The sequence below is a fragment of the Molothrus ater genome, chromosome 17, assembly GCF_012460135.2.
Source record: "Molothrus ater isolate BHLD 08-10-18 breed brown headed cowbird chromosome 17, BPBGC_Mater_1.1, whole genome shotgun sequence".
Taxonomy (NCBI): Eukaryota; Metazoa; Chordata; class Aves; order Passeriformes; family Icteridae; genus Molothrus; species Molothrus ater.
Genome location: NC_050494.2, coordinates 6,304,672 through 6,325,599, shown reverse-complemented (window position 1 = coordinate 6,325,599; position 20,928 = coordinate 6,304,672). Strand labels below are relative to the sequence as shown.

General features: G+C 46.9%; 1 protein-coding gene across 1 annotated transcript in view; it reads right to left on the bottom strand.

Annotated features, from left to right (window-relative positions):
• The window catches only part of RIMS4 (regulating synaptic membrane exocytosis 4), a 56,004-nt gene that overhangs the window by 10,323 nt on the left and 24,753 nt on the right, over nt 1–20,928 (bottom strand). The window contains exons 2-3 of the mRNA XM_036395994.2: nt 14,077–14,218; nt 306–418 (exon numbers count right to left, since the gene is read on the bottom strand). Of these exons, the coding sequence (XP_036251887.1) occupies nt 306–418; nt 14,077–14,218 (255 nt within the window). The remainder of the gene's footprint in view (nt 1–305; nt 419–14,076; nt 14,219–20,928) is intronic.

Genomic DNA, 20,928 nt, shown 5'->3' with positions numbered 1-20,928 from the left:
TTACAGAGCCTGATGGGCCTTACAGAAAGAAAAACCCCACAAGATGCATTTTCAGGATTTTAGCTGCATTTTACTCAGTCTGTGGCTTTCAGAGCTGAGGGAGAAAAGCATAAAGCTGCTGCTCTCCTCCTCCTGACACATTTGCTGCAGTCAGCAAAACCTTTCAGCCAAGCTCACTCGATTTAACAGAGAAATGGAGCAGGACAGTGTTAGATCAGCAGATGCTGGACACATTATTAGGTGCCTTGTAGGAGCTGTCTGTTCAAGGCTCAGTTAAAGCCACCCAACTCCTTTGTGTTCCTTACCCATCGAGGTGGTGGCCAAGGTCTGACGGCCAACAAACTGTGCAGGGCCCATGCTCCCCAGGAAGTCACTAAACTGCCCAGCAGATGCCAGATGGACTCCACTGAAATTCAAGCTGCAAGAGAAAATTATTTTGGCTAGTGGTTAATCTGCATTTTAAAGCAACTCAGTAACTAAAGAACCAGATTTATCTTTGAAATGAATGACGTCTATGGCGTCTTTTTTTGAGCAAAACTCGATGGTTTCTACACAGTTTAGTTAGATGGAATCCATTTAAAATCTCTCTCCTCGCCCAAAAAAAAACCCCAATAATGGCTGCAGTCACTGTCACCAGCTGGTCAACATTTGTTTAGCTATAACTAATTGCCTCTAAAGAAAATTTCTGCTATCTCAGGCTCATATATGGCTGTCACCTCTTCAGGTAACAGATTGCTAGAATAGCTTATAGGATTGTCTCTTGGTAGCCATCCCTTCCCAATCCTCATTTCTGCAGAGGAAATAATCCATCTAGAGCAGTAGTTAAAAGTGAGATGAGCAGGGGTCAGTCATCAGTCCCCTTGGGACTCAATTCCCTATCCATTTATAACACACACAGAGCAATACATCTCCTTTTTGATTAGAAGGTCCCATTTCCTCCTGCTCAACATCAGAAGCATCCACCCTGTCCACACTGTGGTTTTCACATCTGCTTCCATGACTGTAGCCACAAAGAGGATCTGAATATGGGTGGCAACAGGACAACATCCTCGAACACCAGCAGTGCCTCTGCCACAGTCACCACAGCAAAAGAAAAGCTGTTGGGAGGACAGAGCCTCCAAATCTCATCACCAGGTACTGAGGTTGGCCCGTGGCAAGCTACAGGTGCTGGTCACTGCGCTGGGACGTGCGTAGCAACACCAAAGAGTCAAACTCTGTGGTACACTGATACAAACGAAGATTTACCCAGCTGGACCCTGATTTACGCAGCTGTTTTGGAGGTTGTAGAAGAACTTGCTGCAAATGGTAAGGAGGAGGCTTGAGGCCAGCATTTGACACCTACATTTGTCCCACAGGCATCTGCCAAGCCATGACACAGCTGCTGAGCCACGTCAGGAGCTCTGTGCCGGGATACCCACGCTGCCGTGCCGGGTGCTGCTCTCTGCCTGCTGCGTGCCAAAGCCAGGCACAATTACAAACCTCCTCCACTTCTCCAAACTCCCCTGAATGGGGGCAATTACCCAGGGAGTGATGCAGCCCCCGTTCCCCCAATCCCTTTCTCACAAAGGACGCTGTGAGGAGGCTGCAGGTTGGGTACAAGTGACGGCAGAGAGGAGCCCTGCCTGAGGGGTGGGCAGGCTCTCACACAGCTGAGTCAGCCACAAAGCCTCGGTGATGCCCCCCTGCTAGCCAGTTACATTTAAAAGACATTAAAAAGAAAAGAAATTCTTTTCCAACCCCATTCAACCAGCAGTGTGGTAATTTCAGGTTGGGATTTCAGCTCTCATTAGCTATTTGCAGACCTGCTCTCAGCCCCATGGGAGTATTTATTTATTCTGACAGGGAAGGAGGATGCCAGCACACACACATCAGCAGCTCACCACACATGGGGACTGAAGAGGACATGTCACTAGCATGGGTTCATGGGGTGGCTTAGCTCCCTGTGACAGGGGCACTGCATTAAATGGCCCAGCTTTTCCACAGAACACTGCACCTCCCCTCTACGCCGACCTGGCTCTTTGAGAAACCTGGTTATTGCTGCTGGGCAGGGAGAGCTGCTGAGCCATCAGCATGGAAAAACCTGCCCTTGAGCTCTTTACAAATGTCACCTTTGTGCAAAGGGATGAGGGAGTCTTGGCATCCTGGGTGACAGGCTTGGGAGGGGCTCTGCTTGGGTGTGTTTTCCTCAGTTCAGTGTTTTTTTCACCCTGCATCCACTGTTTGCACCAACACTCCAGGTGGTATTCTGAGATACAACAGAAACAGCAGCGTTTATTTGGCATTTGTTGCAGAGAAGGCTTAGCATTTCTCTCAATTTCCTGTGTCACCAACTCCTTAGCAGCACAAGGTGTATCCCCAGTGTCCAGGGCCACACTCTGCTCCCTGTGGGCACACAATTCCTGCCCCACCACCCACCTGGCATCTGTCAGCCCCACCGTGGCAGCCATCCCTGGGACCACGGCAGAGTTGCTGGATTTGTGGCTCCCCAGGATAAACTGTGCACACAGTTTATCACACAGAGAGAGAGAGAGCCCCAGGGCTGGAAAATCTGCAGGGACATGGGATAGGGGAAGCAGAGGAAGAGGGAGCCCAGAGCCAGACAGGCTTTATCAGGCTCGTGATTTGCCCATACAAGGAGGAAGAAGTGAGTCCTGGTGCACATGAGGACCAGCGAGACTCCGTGACCCTGCTGGCTCAGGCATTTTGGGCTGCACACAGAGAGTCAAAAAAGGATGAAAACTAGTGCCTAGAGAACTCAAAATAGTGCGGGAAAAAGGGAGATCTGACAGACAAAGACATAAGATTCAGCAGGAGATGAATGGACCATCAGCCAGAAGGTAAATGTTTTCTTTATTCTCTTCAACTCATGGAAGACAAATGGCCCAAACTCGGGTCTCACTCCTGCCCTGGGGAGTGTGTGACCTGAACCAGCACGTAAATAACAATCTGGCAAGACAACTCATAGCTGTTCAGGGAAATGTTCACTGCTGTGCTCAGAACAGATGCTTGGGCTAATTAGCAAAATGCTGAGGACCAGGACAGAGGAGGGGAAGCCCAGGATTGAGTGAAGCTGAGGGCTATGAGAGTTCACAGCACACCCAGAACTAGGTCTTAGAGCAATTCCTCTCTAGGGGAAAGTCAGCCATGTTACTGCAGAGGACACACAAAGGTGGGAGAAGACCACCCACAGAAACCCCTCTGGCCTCTGAATACTCAAAACAATCCAATAAACCATTTCCTCTTACGTGCCAGGAGAATCACATCAAAGGCTGATGCCAAGTACCCCTCTGCACTATACCTGTGTGGAGAGAAGGCATCTCTGCTCTCACACCAACCCACCCCTCCTCTGGCCTAGCAGGAGGTGTCCCTGCCCATGGCAGCAGGGCTGGAACCAGATGATATTTAAGGTCCCTTCCAAGCTGTTATGTGATGCTAACTATGAATGCTGCTAGCAAAGGCTCTGCCCAGCAGCTGGGGCAGCTCAGGAGAAAGCAAAAACACCTGCTAACAGAGCAGCTGATGCTGCAGCCTGCATTGATGATACAGAGGGAAAAAGCAGGAGAGTATGAAGGACAGTGTTAAAAAGCACAAGAACAAGAGCTGTTGGGGTAAAGGTGAAGCAATGGCAAGGGGAAGTGCTTACAGCAAAGCAAAGGCTGCTATTACCCTCCATAAATTCAGAAGTCAGAGAGCTCTGGATGACCTTGAAATGATGAATGCTCTGCAGTGCAAACTACAGCAAGAGGGCAGGACACTGCTGCAGGGCCACCCAGGCTGGGCCACCAGCACAGAGCCTTGCAAGGAGGGCAGTGGAGCTGCTGCTTGAATGGAGCTGCTGATCCCAAAGGGAATGGCAAAGCTCACTTAAAAACACAGGCCAAGGTCAAGACTCAATCAGTCTGGATAACAGCCCTAGTTAATGGGTTTACTAGCACTATAAGAAACTCAGGATTAAATTAGACAGTTAATGTTCCCCACTGTTGTTATATTTGACTGGGAAGTGAAGACATAGGAATTACTTCTATAATAGATTATGCCATTAGCTGGTGGAACTGGCTGCTATGTTGCACAGAGGCTGACCTTTTGCAATCCTGCTTTATTAGACACTAGAAGCAGCAGCTCTAAATCTTGGCTTTGACCAATTCCTGGACATATATTTGGGTATTGCCAATAACCCTGGAATGGAAACAATTTCTGTCTGGAAAAATCATAAGCTATCTCCAAGAAAGCTACTGCTTCTCCCTTGAGAGGAGAGGGAAGGGGAAAATAAAACGGCAGAAATACAGTATGAATGTGGATTAAAACCAGCAGGAATGATTTAGCAGAATAGACTAAATTTCAGATGCTCAAATTCAGCTTGATGAGCTGTCTGTCAAAGGCTCAGAGAGAGGCTGAGATGGTGAGGTGAGGGGGACATGTATGGTGAGATTGCTGGGACAGGCTCTCCCCATTCCCTCACTTGTTTTTCCTGCAGTTAAAGCAGGGAGGAAAAGAGCTCCAGGGAGCACTGTGACTTCTTTTAACTCCTTAAATGCAGCCCTGATGCTCCCAAGAGCCCTACCCTGCCACTCTGGAACATGCTGCAGGCTCAGCAGACTTTTCCTGCCTGCCCTCTGCATATATCAAGCTGTTCTGACCTGCCCTTGATGCAGCAACCAGCTCTCCAGCTGAACCATCACACACTGGATGTGCTGGAGACAGGCTCCTGAAGGGATCTGCCGCAGGTGACAGTGGTGTCTCCACCCTGGGTGACAGCCAGCAGATGTTTCACACACACTGGAGCAATCCTGGAAAGCCTTTCCCCTCCCATTGCCCAACATGTCTGTCCCTTAAGGGGAACAATCACTACAACCTGGTTATCACTGACATGAGATGTCTTTTTTTTTTATTGCATCTAAAGAGAAATGCTAAAAATAGCCAGAGGAATAAAGAGGGAGAGCTTTGCAGCTGACTTGCAAATAGCAGCTGCCAGAGCCAGCAGGGCCCTGTGACAGGACCATCTCACGCTGCAAAGAGCTGCACACAGAGAAGATTAACAGGTGACACTTGTCAGCCTTTTGTCTAAAGGGCACAAATCCTCCACTGAGCAAGGGCAGTGCAGCCTTTGAACAGCAAAGCGAAATTAATTATCTCTTCTCTGGCCCTTTGCTTTCACTAATCATGATTTACGGGCTCTGCTTTTCCACAGCCAAATGGGGATGATTTTAACAGAATTAAAGATTATGGGTTTGCTGTGGAATTGGTCCTAAGTTGAATGCAATGCTGTTGTTGGCCAGAAGGCAGAGGGAGAGCACAGGGAGGTCAGCGATGTCTCCAGAGTGTCAAGGACAAATGAAGGACATTTTGCTGGAGGATGCTCAGACCATGGTCTTCAGCTGTAGGCAAGGAGGCAGAGCAGGGACAGCGGAAAATAACACTGGATACTAGTAATAATAATATAAGTGGATACTATTGATCCTGGGATCTCTGAGCCCACCAACACAGCAGAAACCTGCATCAAGGCTAACCCTGGCTGCACAGGTACCAGCTCCTGCCAAGGCTCAGCACAGGCTGTAAACACCACTTCAGCATCAAATAACCATTGCTGTGCCCAAACTGTGCCTGGCACAAGAGCCAGCAGGGATGGCAGAGGGGACACACCTAGAGACAGCACGGAGCTGGGGACAGCAGGGACACACCTAGCGACAGCAGGGACACACCTAGCGACAGCAGGGACACCGCTAGGGACAGAGGGAGCCGGGACAGCAGGGACACCGCTAGGGACAGAGGGAGCCGGGACAGCAGGGACACACCTAGCGACAGCAGGGAGCCGGGACAGCAGGGACACAGCCAGGGCCAGAGGGAGCCGGGACAGCAGGGACACAGCCAGGGACAGAGGGAGCCGGGACAGCAGGGACAGCAGGGACACCGCTAGGGACAGAGGGAGCCGGGACAGCAGGGACACAGCCAGGGACAGAGGGAGCCGGGACAGCAGGGACAGCAGGGACACAGCCAGGGACAGAGGGAGCCGGGACAGCAGGGACACAGCCAGGGACAGAGGGAGCCGGGACAGCAGGGACACACCTAGCAACAGCAGGGACACACCTAGCGACAGCAGGGAGCCGGGACAGCAGGGACACAGCCAGGGCCAGAGGGAGCCGGGACAGCAGGGACACCGCTAGGGACAGAGGGAGCCGGGACAGCCGCGAGAGGGAGACACGAGCCCGCGGCAGCGCCGCAGCTCCCGCACTGCTGCGGGGCCCGTGCAGAGCAGGTACCAACCAGCAGCCCGGCTTTATGGCACACGCGACAGAGCCCACAAACCCCTTCTGTCTTTGTGGGACACGTTTATATGCAGGATAAGACTGGGTGTGTGTACAGACAGGGGAACAAGAAGCACCGTGGAAAGGGACCTGGGGGTCCTGGCTGATGGCAAGTTGAATATGATCAGCATATTCACATATGATCAGCATATTCACACTCCCTGGAAGCTGGGAGGGCCAATCCTGTCCTGGAGGCATCAGACACAGCATGGCCAGCAAGGGAGGGGATTGTTCTGCCCCGCTCTGGTGCAGCCTCACCTCAAGTCCTGGGGGCAGGTTTGGCACAGCAATATAAAAAAGACATTGAACTATTAGTGAACATTATTCAAAAGATGCCACAAGGATGGTGATGGGACTGGAGGGGAAACCTTATGGGAAACACTAGAGGTAGCATGGTTTGTTCATTCTGGAGGAGACTGAGGGGAGACTTCATTGTGGTCTTCAACATCCTCATGAGAGGAAGCAGAGGGGCAGGAATTGATCTCTTCCCTCTCATGACCAGTGACAGGTCCTGAGGAAATGGTATAAAGCTGTGTCAGGGAAGGTTTACACTGGATATTAGGAAAAGGTTTTCACCCAGAGGGTGGTCAGGCACTGGAACAGGGCACTGGTCACAGCTCTGAGTTCTAGAAGCGTTTGGACACCGCTCTCAAGCACAGGGTGGGATTCCTGGGGTCTCCTGTGCAGGGCCAGGAGTTGGACTTGAGGATCCTCGTGGGTCCCTTCCAACTCAGCATATTCTACATTCTATGGATCTTAGAAGCTGTGTGCTCAGACTGGGGCTGAAACTGCCCAGACCTTCTTCTTTTAAACACAACATTCCTAATCCTGTTTATTTACGAAATCTGTGCAGCCTCTGAAGACTGTGTTCTTGTGCTGCATGCTGTAGGTCAGGTCATTACTCTACTCTGTAGAGTAATTTAAGAGTGGCTTAAAGGCTCCTTGCCAGCTGCTTGCTTCTCTGGTCTTTCAGGGTAGCAGCATTTCCTGACCTACTCCTTGCAAAGATCCATGTCCTTCCCCTCTGTGGGGAAATCATGCAGTCCCTGCCTTCATGGCACAGCAGCTCCTCCTTATATATGACTGGATGCAGAACTAGCTTTTCAGAGTTTGCTTGTAAACTGATCAGGATTTGAATGCTCAGATGGACAACGCTGATTTCAATGCAAAATGCTATGAAGAAAATGCAGAGCAGCTGTGCTGATGCCTCTCACACAGTGTATGTGGCTCTGCTCAGTCCCTTCTGCACTCCCACCCACTGCTGGCTACAGATTAGCATGCAGAGTGTGCAGAGGCAGACACTTTTAGGGAAAATGTATCATTAATTTCTTTTCCTGTCCGTGCAGAGTTTGTCCGACCTCTTTTCTAAATCTATTTTTAAATTGCTCCTGGGACTCTGTATGCCAGGTATCCCATTATGCTGCTGAGAGCGTTTGCAGAATCAGCTTGTCAAAATCTTGTAATACTCACAGGAAATATGGTCAGAATGCATCTCCACAGGTCAGACAGTCACACCCAGGTCCCAAGACCAGAGCAGCCTTATTTACACCATCTAGGACAGCTGCTTTTCTAACCTGTTCTTAAATCTTTCCCAGAGAGTTTATTCCTGTGCATTATTTTACTTTCTCCTTCCAAATATTTTTCCAGTTTTTCCTCTTTACACATCAGTCCTAAACATCCTTTGTGAATTATCAGTTTGAAAAACAGACCACCTATTCCCTTTCTTTTCTTCTTGATACTATACCTTTTTATAAGTCTTACAAGACTTTGAGACTGGTCTTGATTGTACTAATGTGTAATGGCCACACACTCGCTGCTGTGCCTGTGCAGAAGAAATACAGAGTGAGGCATTCATCTCCCTTCACAGGCTGGGTGTAACACCATTTGTCCAGGAGCTCTCTCAGAATAAGAGAATTTTGTGTCCTCACCTTGGACCAAATCCCCATTCCTGTCTCTCTGTTTCACACATTGCACACCTTGACTCCCACAGAGCTCCACTGCTCCGGGTTCAGCGAGGTGGTGAGGCCAGACAGCTTCAACACAGCCACCCCCTGGCACACCCAGACACAGCTATTTCTAGAAGATAACATTTTGTCTTGTTCTTTTCATGGATTCATTTACACTATCCACACAAACACCGATTTGCCATCATCTCAAGTCTCCAGAGGTGATACATTCTTGAAGAGCTGCTCCACTGTGTCTGCTATGTGCATGGGATGTGTCTGGGCCCAGGGTTCAGAAATTATTGTGCTGTTCTTGCAAATAAAAAAGCCTCTTTTTTTTAACCATCTCATGGCACAAACTTGCATTTAATAAGCAAGTTGCCTAAACACAGCCATGCATCTCAGTGGTTTGACTTGCACAGCTGAACTAACAGATACACCACACATCTACATCTAACATGGAGCTAAATTCTCCAGCTCTATCTTTAAAAAACAGGGACAGCAACAGATTCCTACAGCCAGAAGAAATGGGGAGAGGGAAGTCTCCTCTGAGACTGATAACATATTTGACAGTTATTTTATTTGAGCATTAAAAAAACCCCATCAGAACTCCAATTTCAGGGAGCAGTAATGCTCTGTGTAACAATCACACTCATCCATATTGCATGTTAACGTCTTTTAAATCGCATCTCCCAGGCAGGAGCCAAGCAGAATCTATCAGCTAAGGAAGAAGGCAGAACTTGCCAATGTCCATAACCCCATCTTTCAAATATTTATGGTGTGCAGGAGGAATATGCATCCAGGGACTGGGCACAGAGCCCCTTAACCTGCCAAAGTCGATGTGAACGCTGCAGGAGCCTTCACTTGGGCTGGGAAGGTTTTCCATGACCCAAACCCACCCTAACCCCACCAACTGCACACCTCTCCTGTGCCAGGCAAGATCTCCAACTCTGCCTCTCAACAAGCTCTGTTTCTCTCTGGGCCACTCCAGTTTCTGTAGCATTTTTAGCACTGTGACGTGCTGTCTTCTGCGCTGTAACACATTGTACTCCGCTCGCGTATCCCGCTCCTTCTGCTCTGCTCTGTGAATTCTGCCACTGAAACAGTGCTATAAAAACTATGCAGTGAATTCTGCACAAAGACCTCCCCCACTCCCTTCCCCACCTTGCCAGGCTAGCTCCATTTTTAGCAATCACTAGTCATCTAGATGCACTGAATAAAAGATAGCTACCTGTCTTCAGTGAGCAATTCTGTCTGCTCCCAAGGGGTTGCTGAAGGTGGGATTCACTGTATTTCCTGCTGGAACCACAGCTCTCAAGGTCACATCCTTTCCAAGCTGTGCTGGTCAAGCTTTGCCTGCACAAAAGGATGTGCTGTTGCTGAACAGCCTAAGGAATTTTTTGATACATTACAGAAATAATCTCCATGCCTTTCCTGGTTTCCATCTCAAAAGACACTGGTTTCTTACAGCCTGAACTAATATTAGCATGTTTCATTACATTTTTTTAAAGGGCTCAGATAAAAAGAGGCCTGAAGATAATCTGTTATAAAAGAGTCTAGAAGTCTCTTGGCTTTGGAAGTCCAACAAGAAACATTCAGGGAATAGCTGCAACATGAATCTCCTGAATGGGGCATTGAGGAATCAAGTCTTTTGGTCATTCTTGAATGTTGATGGATAATTTCTGGTGAAGGGAAGTGAATTTTCATGTGGTCACAACCCAGGCTAGTATTTTCTCCTGCTTCCTGTTAATTATTGTTCCACAGTGAAGCAGAGAGGGGCAGGCAGCTTCCCCAGCCTAAGTCCCAGTGTTGGATTACACCAGCCCATGGACAGAGCTGGTACCAGAGACAGAAGAAAGCCAAGAGGTGTGAGATGCCCCTGCAGGTGGCACTTATGCCAGGCTGTGTCCTGCTCCTGCCCAGGGCACAACAGGGCAGGGCTCGGGCAGCACTGCCCTCACCAAGGAGAAGAGAGCTGAGATGGAAACAAGAAGATGCCTCCTCACTGGACCTGCACACTCATCTCAGATAATACCAGAACAATCCTCCAAGTCTTTGTTAGTCACCACCTGCTGTGCTTTTCTAAGGTAAGAATCACCTGATCTCTCCAGAACTTAATCATCTCAGCAGTAGCCAGCAAGAACAAAAACCCTCTGAGTACCACTCACTAGGCACTATGGCAGCTAGCAGACTTTTGTTCCAGGTCCGTTTTTATCTTTCTGCTCCATTTTCAGGAAGAAAAGTGTTTGGCAGGAACAAGTTACATGCAAGTCCAGAATCTACTGCTTTTTGAATGCTGTACATGGTCTCGTGCAGCTGCAGCAAAACCCAGCCAAAACAAGATGTAGATGGTGCAAGAGCCAGGATGGAGCTGAGATTCTGCTGAATCTCACAGGGCTGTTTGTGAGTTATTCCTATATTGGGAATTGTATCCTTGCAGCAATCCTGGTGTCCTGAGACTACCCCACAGGCACTTACTACAGCGGGCAACTGTTTCCTCAAGCGAATCTTTAAGAATAGACATAGAAGAAAATATTCACTGCTGTAGGATTTGTAACCAGTGCTAAGATTGTTCTGGATGAATTATGAATGGGAACATCTGTGTATGTGAAAGCACAACCAACCTGGCTGCAGCAGATCTGTTCTCCAATGAAAGGGGGAAGAACAGACAACAAGGTTAGAGAGCACATCACTTCCATAGCCTGTCTGAGGGCAGACTGTAGCCATAGAAAGATCCCCCAAAAAAGGGAACAAAAAGGTGGCAGTGCTGCTTGAGATCTACAGAGACAAAAAAGAGCAAGACCCTGAGGTGAAAGATCACTCCAAAGCAGCAGGTAAGTCCTAGAAAGTGTAAGAAAAACACAGTCCAAGAGCCAGTCTGCTGTGAAGAACAACTCAGCAGAAACAGCGAGGGCTTGACAGATGGTGTCCCATGTCCTCCCTGCAGCACACAACCCAGCCTGGCTCCAGCACCTGGATTCACCAGGCTCGGCGCCCACATGGGGTGGTGAGAGCATGAGGGAATGAAACCTGGACATGGGAATGACTGAAAACAGTTTTGTTCATGGTAAATATCTACTTCTCCTTCTACAAAGTCTCACATGGAGTTTTATTATATTCATTTCCTATACTAGTGCACAACCACTGTGCAATAGAAAATCTGGATAAGAAGGTTAGAGGACTTCTTGTCTGACAAAAATTTACATGAAGCGGTGTGTTCACAATGTCAGCGTTTCCTGGCATGCTATATGAGCTTTAATTCCAGGAGATGCATCATTTAGCCCAGCTACTCTCCAGTATACTTCATTTTCAGGTAAAGGGAGTATTCAAAAGAATGCCAAGCACACCTCAGAGGTATTCCCCTACATAATAAGCCTCTCCATGAAAAAAAATCTGGATTTTATGCATGCTGGTATTCACATGGAAGCAGCATTGCTCAAAACCATGCACCTCAGAACATTCTTAAACTGTGATACCTTGCACTAGCACAGAGCAGCTCCCTGCAACAAACATGAAAATGCAGTCAGTGAGCAATACTTCCTAAAAAGCAGTTTGTATGGCTGAGGGCTGGTATTTAGGCCTGCTGCAGCAAAGTTTCACCAATGTTTGATCACTTCAGCATGCCATCTTTGGAAGTTTTCCTGTTAGTCCTTAAATTGATAAGGATTATAAGAACACATGGAAGTTGAGAGGTTGTGAATCCATCTTTTTCCAGGTGTGGACACGGCAAAGGGATGCATGGGTGGAAAGAGCTAGAACAGCATTGCCTTGCTGCAAACCAGGGGTTTGACAGTCACTGCTGAAAACTCTCTGACCTGGGAGAATCTGCACCAGTCACAAACCCAGCTTTTATTAGAAAGAAAATCAACTTGCCACAGCTAACAGAGACATATGAATCTTCATTCTGCCTCCCTGGCAAGACAGCTACAGCAAACGAGAGAGGTCAAGAGAAATCTGATTTAGGAGAACACATTTCTGTTCCTCGAAGCTATTCCCCAAACAATTCCATTCTTTGCAGCAGGAAAAGAAAGCAGAGAAACTCCCCTCCCACCATGTTTCAAGAGAATTGAGCCCTCTTAGCTCTTTGTACTCTCAGCCCTGTTTGCTTATCACTTGTGGCTCAGACAGATAGCTGCAATTCCCACGGGGCTCTCAGAAGAGATTAATTATCCCACCCAGGAACAAAGCATCCAGGAACAACTTAATCACACTTTTCAGAGAAAGGAAGAAACCACCCCATCCCTGGCTGAGGTGCTGGCAAGGATGATCTGGCAGGGCTCAAGGCTGGAATACCAAACCTTAGGCTCGTTCTAATAAAGACAATTGCATTGCAAGACAGGCTTTTCCTTTTTCTGTCCAGCTGGTAGCTACATGTCACCTGCCCTCAGGGTGAGACAGCACTGGTAGGGGTGCAGTATTTTGTTGGCAGAAATACTCCTGTTCCACAAAAGCAGCTGATGGAAGCAGTGAGAGGACACAAACCATCCAGGGAACTACACCCCTTCCCAGGAGGATAAGCTATGTAAATATAAAAAAGAAAGAATTCTGCCCTGCATGAAAGCAGATTCTTACTCCTCATTGCCCAGGGAATGAACTTAATCACTAATCCTCTGCATCTAGTAGCGGAGGCAGAACTCCAAGCCACAGGACTGTGCTGGTGTAGCAGGAAAATTTCCCTGGAGACAGCAGCTCACAGAAGAGATAAGGTACATCACAGCTTTGGAGTGACAAGATTGCTATCGCAGTCTGTGCCTCATTACTATTTTGAACCTTCAGCACAGATCTATGATGCCTTTCCAGGATTAGCCTACTTCTAAAGCTAAAGAAAGTCTCTCTTAATTTACAGCCTGTTACTTATTTAACACCAGAATCACATTAATTGAGAGTGCCTTTGGACTATCTCAGCATTTTAGCTGTACAGTGTACTTGGAATACCACACAGGACTCGAGAGAGCATACAGAGTGATGCCAAGTGTAATCCTTGGCTTGAACAGGACACCTTTTAGGTATAGAAACATTGTGGCCACACACCTAGAAAGCACAAAATCAGATGGTATGTATTGCCTTCTTCTTTAAACACTGTGGGTTTTTTGCTTCCAAAGATTTCCATGAATAGTCATCTTAGTAAAATAATTAAATTTCCATATATGGCTTCAAGTAATGGAAATACAAAAACCAGAATTGGAGACAAGTCAGGTCTCCAAGTTCTGGCCTAAATATCCCCTGCTTTGCACTCTGGTATAAAGTCTAAATGTAAGCATGTTGTAACTTCTCTTGGAGTCAAAAATCTTTTCTGAAACACATTCTTTTAGGATACTAACTCAGATGAAACAAAATTAGGTTTTTTTCCGAAGTACACTCAGGCTCTAGAATATATATTTTGATACCAGAATTTTGCCATGTTATCATGTATTTTATTACTTTCACCCTTTTCAGCACCTTGAAACTTCCTTCTGCCCCAAACCAAAGGGCTATTTTGAAACAGGGGAAATGGAAAACTATTGTGCAACATTAGAAACTACTGGCTTATAATTTACGAGCAGTAATGAGCCTCTGCTATTGACCCTGAATTACTCATCCAAAGGCAAAGTGGTTAAAAGTAATGGGTATCTGCTTCAGCTCAGAGTAATGAGGACACTAAAAAAAGTATATAAACAGTCAAGTATGTGCCAGCTATGCAGACAGAGAGATCTGCTCTAATTGCATGGGCAGTACACCTGCAGCACAGGCAAGTCAGAAAAACACATCGTCCATCATGCTGCAGGAAAATTAATAGGTTCAGGGACAGTGCATCCCACGAGTGATTACCCAGCTCCTTTTTGATGACTTACTTTCCCTCTGACCCGTAGCTGTTCATGCTGTCCTCGATGGACTCGTGGCTGGCCTGGCGCACGGTCCTGCTGGGCATTTCCACAGCCAGGCCGGTCTCTGTGCTCCTCTGGATGGCTCCCTTCAGCCTCCGGCCATCACCATCTAGGAACACAAGGGGAGAAAAGGCAGTCAGCCTCTATTCCCAGAGCCTTCTGCACTCACAGGGCCAAGGGGAAGCAGAGGAGGTATTTTGGAAGACCAGCCTTTATTATATAGGGAATACATTTCTTTATTCCTTTATTATAAAATATAGAATTTTATAATAAATTATATATATATATAATATATATATATATTATAAACATATAAATTATAATAAATTCCTTCATTATAAAACATAAAATTCCTTTATTACAAAGGAAATTTCCCTTACCCAGCCCTGCTTCATCATCAGCTCCCGAGTCACCTCTGGAACACACTCACTGCTCCACCATGCCAGGCCCAGCAGATATTCAGAGCATGCACACCCTCCCTACCTGCTCCAACCATTTGAACCAATTAATTATCCATTGAGAAGGCAGCCACACCAGCTGGCTACACCCAGAGCTACCCAGTCAGGGAACACAGCAGCAGCAACCATGGGCACAGCTGATGCCTCCAAGCCTCTCCCAAATCCCACGTTGCTGACTCAGGTTGTGTGGAACAGCACAAAGAGTGGCAGGTCCTGGTGGGCATTGAGGGCACAAAAAGGCCAGGCAGCACCAGAGATGCTGTCAAAGCAGGAGCCCTCCCAGACCTGCCACAGGGGAATATTGGGCACAGCTGAAATGTTCCCTGGTGGCACCAGCATAGAAAGCCCTGGAGAGGACTATTCCCCTTGACAGACGCCCTCAGCCACAGCATAGAGGGAATTAAGTAGGTTCTGGTTCCTCCTGGGTGCAGTCTTCAGAGGCTCAGCCCTCTGAAATTAACAGCTGCTATTTTCATCCTCCATCTCAAGCAGTCTGTTTCTCAGAACAAACCATGTTATGTAATGAATATGTAATGAATACCATTACTATTAATTGCTGTAGCTGGTGTTAGGAAGCTCCAGATTTCATCCCACATAGAGCACTCATCCTAAAACACATCTGCTACAAGTTTTCTGAACAAAGCAAAATTATCTAAATCCTCTAAAGATGCTCAGTCACTACCCTGGATTCAGGCAACAAACCTCTGACCCACAGTGCTCTCAGAAACCTTCCAACTTTTTTGAGTACCACCTCCAGAGGAGAAATGACCCAGCTATTGAGTCTGGAGAACTCAGGATTGCCAAATATTAAAGAAAGCAAATCTTTCAAAGAATCACAGGATGGGTGAGGTTGGAAGGGACCACAGTGGGTCATCTGATGCATCCTCCCTGCTGGAACAGGGTCATCCTAGAGCACACTGCACAGGATTGCATCAAGACAGTTCTTGAATATCTCCAGTGAGGGAGACTCCACAACTTTCTGGGCAACCTCTTCCAGTGCACCCACACAGTGAAGTTCTTCCTCATATTCAGGTGGAACTTCTGGTGAATCACTTTCTGAACTACTTTGGAAATATGAGGGTATCTGTAATAACCTGCCTAAAATACACTGTTATTTGTAGCAGGCTGCTTGACCTAAAATACTTTTCTTTAGATCTTGGTGGGAAGAGGGACTTGGGAAAAAAAATTCCGTAAGATATCAGAAATGCTTCCTATCTCACTTCTCCAATTACATCTACATGGAAATGCAAAGACAAAAATTCTCCTATCAATACAGCTGTGAAGTACCTTTTTCTCTACTATCATGATGTTTCCAACTGGGTAAATGTGCTGGCCCCAGGGCTCTGTACCAGCTGCTGTCCCCAAATATGGTGCAGCCAGTGTACACATGTCCCTGTGAGCTGAGGGGATCGAATTTCCACATTCTGGGTTAACATTAACTACAGTTTGTACTGTTTGTGTGCCTAGAGCAATGCATGAAGCACATTGTATAAATCAGGAAGTCACACAAATGTAAAACATATTTCTCATGTGCTTTCAAAACCCAAACCTTCAGGCAAGAATATCAAGATGGGCATCAACAAAAGCGAAGCTTTGTGAAATGGCCATGCTTGTTCTCCCCATCAGTGCAGAGCAGCTCCCTTTGATTCACCCTCCTTAGCCTTGTGCAGCTCACTGGAGCCTCTGATGCCGTTTGTAGGTTCCTCTGAGGGCACATCCCACAGCCATGTGGGCAGGCTTGATGGTCCATTTCACTTGTCTTGCATTCACCTCCACAAACAATCTCTGAGTCATCCACATGCACCAGTGCCCATCCTTCCTCCTCGTGTGCACTCAGAGCACTCATACTCCTGCCCTTTGAGGTTACTCCTCACAAGAGCTCTGCTGGCAGCCAGAGTCAAAGCATCAAATGACATAAATGTAGGAAACAAATTAAAAATGCCCCATTGCCCAGCCAAGCAACATCTGCTTAAAAAAATCTCTTCTTTCCCCAGTCTAATGAGATGTGCCTGGAGACACTCAAAATTAAAAGACTATTCATCCACAGCTGGAAACAAACGAGAGGCTTGGGACAGAGCATGGGTTTGGAGCAATGCAAGGTGCTTGCTCTATTCTATCAACTATCTCCTGATTGAAAGCCAGGGAAACAAAGCAGAAGGGCTCAAAGGCAAGGAAAGGCAGCACTGTGGGAGCACCAGGGCACTGTACCAGAGATTTAGCTGGCACAGGGCAAGTTCAGATGTAGAGCATCACATGCACAGCTTTCCACTGCTGGGTGGGTCATTTTCTAGTAGTCCTGATTGCTTTTGCAGACTGGGGAAAAAAAAAAAAAAAGGAAAAAAATGACAAAAGTTTAACTGAGAATCTCTGTAAAACAAGACAATGGGAATAAAGGACAAAAATCCTTTGTTCCTCCCTCTTCTTCCAGACAGGGATGCAGAGCAACTCCTGCATCTTACAAATTATCTCTCATTATTCTGGAGAAAGGTTGGAGAAACCTTTCTCCCACTACAGTCTCTTTTTGTTGAAAGTTTCCTTTAAACAGATGGAGAATAATTTTTTTGTCAAAAAGGCAAGCTCCCAAACCACAGTAGCCAGAGGCAGAGCCAGACTGAAACAGGGTAAGAGATCACCATATGCACTAGATATCAGAAAGGAGATACAGGTTCCTAAACTATCCATCCCCATCAGCTGGGAGAGGAGGACAGATCAGAGATAGCACACCTGGAAAGGAAATAAATATGGATGACACTGCACTTCTCATCAGTGAGCCAAAAATATTTCACAAGCAACAGTCACACAGCATCAACCTTCTCTGGTCAGTGTGGAGCATGGCATAGGGGCTGTGCCTCCTCCCCTTCCTGAAATCTTTGTGCTTTGACACCTTTGCCAATCAGAAGGTAAATGAGATGCATCTATGTGGGTGTTGCCTGGCAATATCATTTGTCTTAATTTGTCAGGGGTATCTGAAACAAGTAAGAGCAGTATCGACATTTTCTGCAGCGTCACCAGATTTATTCCCTGCACCTCTTCCAATTAAGCAGCAAACAACAGAGGTTAAGCAGTCAGTCAAGGCTGCAGTGCAACACCTCACTAAGGGAGGATTTTAGTCCGGGATGACCTTGGGGAGATGAAGTTTTTTGGTCAAATATGCAGGATGAAGATACACAGCACCTCACTGATGCCAACAACCAGAAGGGCCCAGGAGTCACTCTGCCAAGCTCTCAGTGTTGACAGGTGCTTTGATTTTGCTCTGCTCAGCCAAACAATTTATGTTTGGCTAAAGAATATCTTCTAAAGCACTATCCACTCTGGGTGTGAAGAATATCAAGAGATGAAGAATCTGCCATTTGCCTGCACAGTTTATTTTACTACCTGACATTTAGAGATGTGGCTTAAGTTTGCCTGGTTTCAGCTTTCACACATCAGGTTTTTTTAGTGCCCTTCTCCACCCCAAGAGCTGCTTTGTGTTCTCACTACACAGACTTTTCTGCAGTGCAGATGAGTTATCTCTCAATCTTATTTTGACAAGTTAAACAGACTGAGAACTCTATGTCTCTCATGCTCTGGCATTTTTTTTTCTCCTGGCCTTGAATCTTTCTAACAACCTCCCCAGGTTTTAAACGCCCTTTTGAGAACAGAACTGAAGTCTGCATTTAAGGGCAGAAACGCACACAGAGGTAAATATCAGCTTGTGCTCTCATCTTCAGTACTTCTGCTGGCATCTCCCAAGACCACAGTAAGCCCCTGGAGGAGACACCTCATCTGGAGGCTCTGCAGTCCCTTGCCTGTCTTGATGGCACCACCTTGCAGAACATTATAACAAAAAATATGTAACAAAACGAATTTTATTTGAAGAGAAAGCAAGCAAAACTCCAGACAGCTTTATAGAGCTCTTCCACACTCAATACTATTTACTCTCTTTCTAATGTCCACATCACCTGTGAATTAAGTGAGGTTTAAACTCATGCTTGCTCCAAATCAAATGAAAACACTGAGCATCAATCACCAGGCCTTCAAGAGAGGCCTCCTGCCTTTGAGGCTGTTCCTTGACAATTGCTCTTTGATCATGATCAACGTTTTAATCCACTTATCACCATCACATTTTTAGGGCCATGTTGTTCTAGGACAAAGCCCTAACATACTTACCATGCTTACCCAGTATCTGTGTCTTCTAAAACTTGGCGAAAAAAGAATTTCTCACAAGACCCATTTTCCCTACATTCTTCTTGATTGATGTTAATTATATTCCATCATTTTATTCATTATTAATTAGATCTCATTATCATATTTCCTGTCATTTTGAGTGATGTCAGACCAGCCAACCAGAAGCTCCTTCCAGGCAGCCCAGTACCAAATGAAGAGGAGCGAGGTGACTGTGCAGGTGCCCCGTGCAGAGCAGAGCACCTTCTGGAGAGCTCCCTTAACTAAACTCTCAGCTGCCAACCAAGAGGCAGCTCTTCTCAAGGATGGTGCCACTCCTGTGGAAGAGCTGCCACCAAGGACTGGATTTGCCTGAAATTATGGGGTGGGAAAAATAAGAGCGGTGCTGCTCCCTTTTCTCCCCCAAGGAAAGAGTAACCACTCCTCATGTCCTCTTCTACATCACTCCCACACACAACTCTTTGAAGCTCTTCCTCTCTGCTGCTGACAGGGCTCTCCATGCTCAGAGGCCAGCAAGTCTTGAAAAATCTACCTGAGTGCTGCAATAACTCATCACAAGGTCATCATTATATAATTATTACTCCTACACAGAATTACTCTACGATAGATGTTTATTGATGGCACTTCTGAGAGACAGAAGTGTCTCTCACTGTTATCCCTACACTGTCTAATCTCTTGTCACTTCCTTTTCCTCCACCCAGGTACTTGTTACAATCTTTCTGTTTTCCACTTTGTTTTCAATTTTCTCCTCCACTGCGGCTTGCCACCATCACAAAAAGAACCCAGCATGATGCATGTGCTACAGACCCTCCTGTACTTTAGAATTAATTGGTATTGATTTAGCCCTGAGATTAGGCATTGACTGACTTTCAACTCAATCAGCCTGGCTCCTAAATTACCCAACCACTTCCAAGCACAGAGCACAGTGGCACCCAAAGCACATGGACACACAGCACCACCATGGGCCACCCAAGACACCCAGGATCTGGCAAAACACTGCGAGTAGCTGTTATCCTTTCCCAAACTTCAGCTTGAGGAGCCAGGGGGGAAATCAGGAAGGGAAATCACTTGGCTGCTTACTTTCATTTGTTCCTATTGCAAAGCTCAGGAAAATATAACATTTTGTATTTTCCAAGAAAGTCAGTCCAAGCTTGAGCAAAGAGACTGCATCCCCACTGCTTTTCTTATCCAGGTGCAGCAGTATGGAACAATTCCCATCCAAACATGCTGCAGGGCATCAGCCTGGGCAGACTCTGCTCCCTGGATTCACACCTGGGCTCCTCAGCACATGAATCGCCTGCTTTGCTCCAAAATACAAACCTGAGCTTATGAAGCATGAAGAACTGACAGCTCCAGCAAGGGACCACAGAAAAACCCATCTGGCAGAGTCAAGGAAGCCTTCAGAGCACATTGTAGATCAGGCAGAGCAGAGCCAGGACAGGACCTGACTGCCTGCAGAGGAGATTTGCCTGGAGCTATCTCCTTTCAGCTCATCTGCCTGCTCTACCCTTGGCTCAAACAAGGGCTCACAAGCCCTTTCACTTTATGCTGTCACTAACTTCATCCTTGGTTTTGACCCCAGGACTTTTTTCTAGCTTTCTTCCCCATGGAGATCTGCCCCTGAGAAAAGATGAAGTGGTTTGGGGCTGAGAACGAAGGGAAAACATCAAGCACCCATCTGGATAATATCACCTGCTGCGGTGAGGGAGGTCCCCAAGTCCAACAATTTGGGATGTCTGTGGGCAAAATGCAGAGTGGGAGTCTCAGCTCAGCTCCCCATCAGACTGCTAAAGTACTGACCATTTCACCTACCTATTTTCAGCTACGCTGAGAAAAGAGTCAGCACATTAACTTCTCCACTTGAAACTTTGTCACTGCATTGTTGCTCCTGAAGCGTTTAAAAAAAATTCTTCTGTTTAGTCAGATGCTGACTCCCTGTGACACGTACTAAGACTTGAGTGCCATGAATCAGTTCTGAGATGAATAAAAATTCCATTGTTCAGCTTCAGAGGAGAAGAAGAGAAACCTTCCCACTGCCTTGCATGAATACCCAACACCTGTGACAGCCTGGCACACACTGAGCTGTTGGCTGCCAGGGTGGGCAGCACAGGCCCCTCTGCAGGGCTCTCTCTGTTCAGAGCAAGCCCTGATGCTCTGCTAAGGGACTGCTTCTGCTGAGGGGAAAAAAAATAAAATA